Source organism: Parasteatoda tepidariorum, chromosome 9 (assembly GCF_043381705.1).
Source record: "Parasteatoda tepidariorum isolate YZ-2023 chromosome 9, CAS_Ptep_4.0, whole genome shotgun sequence".
Taxonomy (NCBI): Eukaryota; Metazoa; Arthropoda; class Arachnida; order Araneae; family Theridiidae; genus Parasteatoda; species Parasteatoda tepidariorum.
Window position 1 is genome coordinate 61122030 of NC_092212.1, and position 6146 is coordinate 61128175.

General features: G+C 30.9%; 1 protein-coding gene across 1 annotated transcript in view; it reads left to right on the forward strand.

Moving 5' to 3' along the window:
* Nucleotides 1–5916, forward strand: part of LOC107455233 (uncharacterized) — an 11030-nt gene extending 5114 nt beyond the window's left edge. The window contains exon 2 of the mRNA XM_071185634.1: nucleotides 4655–5916. Within this exon, the coding sequence (XP_071041735.1) occupies nucleotides 4731–5774 (1044 nt within the window). The 5' untranslated portion in view covers nucleotides 4655–4730 and the 3' untranslated portion in view covers nucleotides 5775–5916. The remainder of the gene's footprint in view (nucleotides 1–4654) is intronic.
* The last annotated feature ends 230 nt before the right edge of the window (nucleotides 5917–6146 follow it).

Consider the following 6146-nt stretch of genomic DNA (forward strand, 5'->3'; position numbering starts at 1 on the left):
AGTGTCAATATACTGTTCATTCACTGGGAAATCTATGCCCAGTAAAGGAACATGCCTGTTCCCTCACTGGTTAGAAGTTGTTTTTCGTATTTTTAACATACTTTTGATGCGGAACATCACTAAAGGTACAAGAAAATTAAAGTTTATCTTTTATTTTCATTAACTTAGAAAAAAACTCAGTAAAGGAACACTTGTTCCTTCACTGGTTTTTCATTGTTTGGTGATCTAGTGAGTAAACACCCACTTATCTCAGTACTTAATTACGCTATGATGCTTAAGAAAATAAAACGTAACTTCAATAACTATATTTTGAATTCTCTTTTTCACAGTGAGAAAAATAAAGCTATTACATGCAATTGATTCTCCTTCAAACCTATAAATACAAACACTCACCTTATAATTTTTTCAAAGAAACAAGGTGTTGCAGAGATAATAACAAATTCAAAAATTTTTCCAGAGAAGTCTATTTGACCAGGTAATCCAAAACATTGCTAGATGACTTCCTATTGTTTGACAGTAAGCTATTGTTACCAATCAATCTAAAGAAAAACTTTCAAATTCTTATTTTTAATCAAATAAATGAAATGTTCCTTCACTGGGTAGTGTTCCTTCACTCGTTGGTTTACCATATTTGGTAATCGAATTACACAACTGGTTTTTAAATGTAGAACAAAGCGAATTTATAGATTAATCATCAAATATTAAAGAATAACTCAATGAATCTTCGACACAGCAAAGGAGCTTTTCTGTCCAATTGATTGGCGAATCAATGATTGAACGGATCAAAATATCAATAATTTAGTACATAGACTAATTTCTTTTATCAACAAATTTGTTTAATTTATCAACTTTTTCGTTGATAAATTCATAATTTGGTTTTCTAATTGATTCTTCGCGTCGTTTCAATGACTTGCTGAATTACAGGTTTTTATCATTTCACTGATTCATTCGTAGACTAAATTATGTAATCTGGCTAATATGAGTGGATTTTATACGCTAGTTTGCAAATTCTTAGGATCTGTTAATTATAGTGATTTGTTGATTAGTTGATCAGTCGATTTGTTGATTGATTAATCCATTTGCTTTTTCGTTAATAAATTCATAATTTCGTTTTACAATAGATTCCTCGCGTCGTTTCAGACTTGCTGAATTACATGTTTTTATCATTTCACTGATTCATTTGTAGACTAAATTATGTAATCTGGCTAATATGAGTGGATTTTATACGCTAGTTTGCAAATTCTTAGGATCTGTTAATTATAGTGATTTGTTGATTAGTTGATCAGTCGATTTGTTGAGTAATCAATTTGCTTTTTCGTTAATAAATTCATAATTTCGTTTTATAATTGATTCCTCGCGTCGTTTCAACGACTTGCTGAATTACAGGCTTTTATCATTTCACTGATTCATTCATATACTAAATTATGTAATCTGGCTAATATGAGTGGATTTTATACGCTAGTTTGCAAATTCTTAGGATCTGTTAATTATAGTGATTTGTTGATTAGTTGATCAGTCGATTTGTTGATTAATCCATTTGCTTTTTCGTTAATAAATTCATAATTTCGTTTTATAATAGATTCCTCGCGTCGTTTCAACGACTTGCTGAATTACAGGTTTTTATCATTTCACTGATTCATTCGTAGACTAAATTATGTAATCTGGCTAATATGTGTGAACTAAGTAAGATTTCAATAAAATTTGCAGTAAACAGTTTTTTTTTTGCTCCATTTTTTTTTCCGTAGAAAGAACTTGCAGTTATGAACGCTTTAAGGCATTTCGCGAATTAATAGAATATAATAGAAGTTTTTGATAGAGGATTTAATAGAAGATTTTGAGCTGTTAACAATATTTTTTACAAAAGTCACTTAAAATGATATATTTTTTAAATTTTTATAATGGATGATTATTAAAAGTAAAATCAAGATTGAATCTCATTGATAATTGTAAAATATCATTGACACCTATTTTGTTATCGTGTTTACTTGCTTGGAATTTTTTTTATTCATTTAATAGATGAAAGGATCTATTATTGCTCTATTATCTAAAAAAATAAGTATCTATGATAATGCTTCTCAAAAGTCACTTTTAAAACATTTTCTGATTCTTGAGGAAATCTTAAAAATAGCCTCCAAGCTTTGAACAATGGCCGAAAATGCGACTTTTATTTAGAAATATGCAGCTTTGAAGAAAAAGTAAACTCATGAACATGATAAAATATTTAACGAAAAATCAATTAAACTTAATGTTTTTTTTATTCATTTTAACTTATAACTAAATGATAAATTTTAATTTTTAGCATTTTTTTCTGCATAGTGTAGGGCATTTTTATAGAGTATTTTTTCTCATATTGCTCATGATCATGAAATAAAATCTAGATTCAAATAATACGATACTTATATGCCATAAATTTGTCCGAAAGGTTACTCGAATTTCTTACATTGCTTATAGTTTTTCATTGTGATTAAAAACTCCGATTAACTACCCTAGCAGCTAAATAACTTATCCCTGGACCAATATTTACGAATCTTGGCTCAACGATTTACCCGATATTTTAAAGCTACTTTACAACCAGCATCAACCCTATAAAGAATTATCAGATTCACCCGATATTTTATATTCATTAACTAGCCAATATAGGCCATATATTAACCCCATGAAGGCTGATATTGCCCCTACATAGGACCAATATTAAAAATCTAGACATCCCAATATTGGTTCCTCGGTGCATGTTCATATAGGACACATATTGATCTAATTTTGAGCGCAGCTGGGGCCAAGGTAAAATTGTTGCTAGGGTAGGGCAAATTGAATTGTATTTTTACATAGAGAATCACTTTGCAAAGGCAAATAAACAAAAAAAAAAGTAAAGCAGTCTAACTAAACTTCTAACTTTTTTAACAGTCTAACTAAAATAACATTTAGAAAATAAAACCAATTTTTCTCTTTCATTTTGCTTCAACGTCGAATGGAACACAAGTTACGATTAAAAAGAATTATTTGTTTTAATTATTTCAATGATTGTGCCTTTTTTTTTTGTTCTTTTTCTCAACTAATTTTTAGGTTATTTTTCTTCATTTTAAATGTACTATCTCAAAATATTTTAGTTCAATTTACTTGAAATTTTGCATTAATGTTTTCCATGCATATTGTCTGGAGAATAAACGACGGACTAGTTGATTAAACTATTATATTTTACAAATAAAATGACATAGCAATTTTTGTCTTTTTTTGACAAATAAGTTTCGACTTTTGATGTAAAATATCTATTATATCTAATGCGTTGTTTATTCTCTATTTGGTTTAAATCTAACTTTTCTTGTATTTAGATTCACGGGACACTATTAGCTTGACACCTTTTTTGCTGTTTTTCAAATATAAAAATATTTAAAAAAATTTTTTTTTTACATGGGGATAATATAATTCAAAATAATGGTGGTGTACTACTTTGATAAATTGTATGATACAATGAATTTTTAAGATCCATGGGTTTGATATTAATATATTAGTCTATGTGTTAGGTAATGCAAAAGACATGTCAAAATTAAGGTTTTTTAAATTTCAGATAATTTCTGTGGTATATATGCATTATCCAGCATTATTTCTTTCCAAAATTGATTATTTTTCTTCGAAGCATTAGAAATGGTAAGATTAAAAGACAGTGTCTAAAATGTAGCTCAGAATTTTTAATTTTAACAACTATTTGATAAATAATAGTTTAAATTATAAATTTTTAATATAACTGTTTCATTAAAATATTTTGAGTACATTGTTTCAGACAAACATTGTATAAAAACATTACTATTTGAGGACTATGTAGGTAGGTAGATACTTTACGTCGCAATAGAGTTGCAAAATGGGCTATTGGTGACGGCCTGGGAAACTTCCTTGAGGATGATCATCACAATTTCGATCCTTTGCAGAGGGGATGGGTTCCCCACTTTGGTACCCCGATTACCTACGCGCAAAGGTGAGCACTTTACGGATGAACAGTTTAACATCAAAGTGATCACCCAATCGCTTACTGACCACAGCCGGTGACTTGACTTCGGTATTCTATTGCGAACCGTGTTCTTAGAATCAGTCCACTGCGGAACCGAAAATGATTAGTTTTTCCCTAACCATTAAAAATAGAATAAAAATTAAGAGTGTCAATGAATTAATTAAAAACTTTTAAATTTTATTTTGTAATTGCAATTGTAATTTGTTTAAAGTTTTAAATTATGCTCTTATAATACAACTATCTTATTGAAAACATTTAGTATATTACTTTAGAACGGGATAGTTTTTTGTTACGATTTTAACAATTATTCATTATGCATAAATAAATAATACTCTTAAGTTTTATTTTAATACTAGTTGTTATTTCACACTTTAAAAATGTGAGATTTAAAAAAAATATTTCTGAAAATAAATTCAAAAGCTTTAAGTATCACTATTTAATATGAAATTTAAAATTCATAAATTATCCTTAACACTATAATATTTTGTATCCGTCTGAAATTTGTGAAAGTGAAAACTAGTGTGGCATGCGTTATAAAATATTACACAATGGCTCAATAAGATTAAATAATGTTGAATACTTCTTTAATAACTTATTTTTAAAATCTGAGTAAAGATTTAGCAATTAATTGTATTTCGTTTTCAATTTCAGATGATAGAAGAGTAACCTGAAAACGATTTATTCCTCAAAACTCTCCTGTAGAAAAGTGTTCCTATTCTATCTTGCTATGGAAGCTGTTCATCTAGTCTTTGTTTTGATTTCGGCATTTGTCTGCTTAAAGACAGTCAACTCTATAGAATATTCTGATTTAGAAGCCATGGGGATCAACTGTCCAAATGCGGTCAGTTGCGTCTTCATAGACAATTCGAACTTCACCAAACGAAACTGCGAATGTGATCGCGAATGCGTCGTCTACCAGGACTGTTGCCTCGACGCCACAGTTCGCGCGACATCGCGAAGCAGAATGAATTCTGCTTTTACTTGCATGTCCTTTGGAAGGGAGCCCAACGTAGGAGCTTACGTCGTCCAAACATGTTCCAGGAATTATAACGGTCTTGCCGCAATGCAACGCAAGTGCCAGAATCAGAATAATATTAGTGACCCACTTATGGCTGCTCCAGTAACAGATACTATAACGGATACCTCCTACAGGAACAGGTACTGTGCCGAGTGCAATAACGTTGATCTTTCTAACATCCAAAGCTGGCTGATTCAGATGGATTGCGACTTCACTGTGACTGTCAATGTGAGCAACAGCTTCATCTGGCAGAATCTCCAGTACAGACCTGATATGAACAAATGGGGTGTTAATATCAACAACAATTTCTATACCTGTGATCTAAATTTCGAAATACCTGCTTACTTACAAACTAAAACCAGACTTTGCCGTTCCCGTGTGGTATCCACCTGTCCCAGGACGTATTCTCGTATGATGGTGAAACGCGAATGCGAGTCGTATACAGCCATCACCTACGTCATAGGCAGCAACACAGTGTACAGGAATCCTCACTGTGCAATTTGCAATGGTATTGCTGTTGGCTCCTTGAGGTGTGATCCAGGTGTGATGCCTAGAAAGAAGAAACCATTCTCTTTTGCTTTGTTGTTAGATGTGAATCAGAGCGATGGCGACGTTGTTGGCGTGTCTAGGCCGGGGGGTGAGAATTGTGGGCCGGACCAGAAATATGATCCCTATTTCAAGAAGTGCCGTAATTTGGTTTGTGCTCTTCCAGGATATCAAATGGTTAATGGTAAATGTAAAAAACCAGGGTAAATCGTTTAATACGATGCCAATTATCAGTGCCAAGCATAGTTCTAGTTATATTTTAAATTAACAAAAACTCTAAGATGTAATATTTTTTAATGATTTGTATTTAGTCATGTACAGCAAGTGTAAATAAAAATTTTAATTTTAATGTTTGTATAGCTGAAATTATTTTTTAACAAGAAGGATGGGTGAACTTGTTTCATAATACATACGGTTGATTTAAAAAAAAATTATGTGTATTTTGACCATGTTGAATGTGTATTCTGACCTGGTTGTATTCTCGGGTGCGAAATAGATTAGTCCCACTTATAAAAAAGAAGTGAAATAAAGGATTGGAAAGTTCTTGATAAGATTAAAGGATTATTAAAGTTGTTCTGC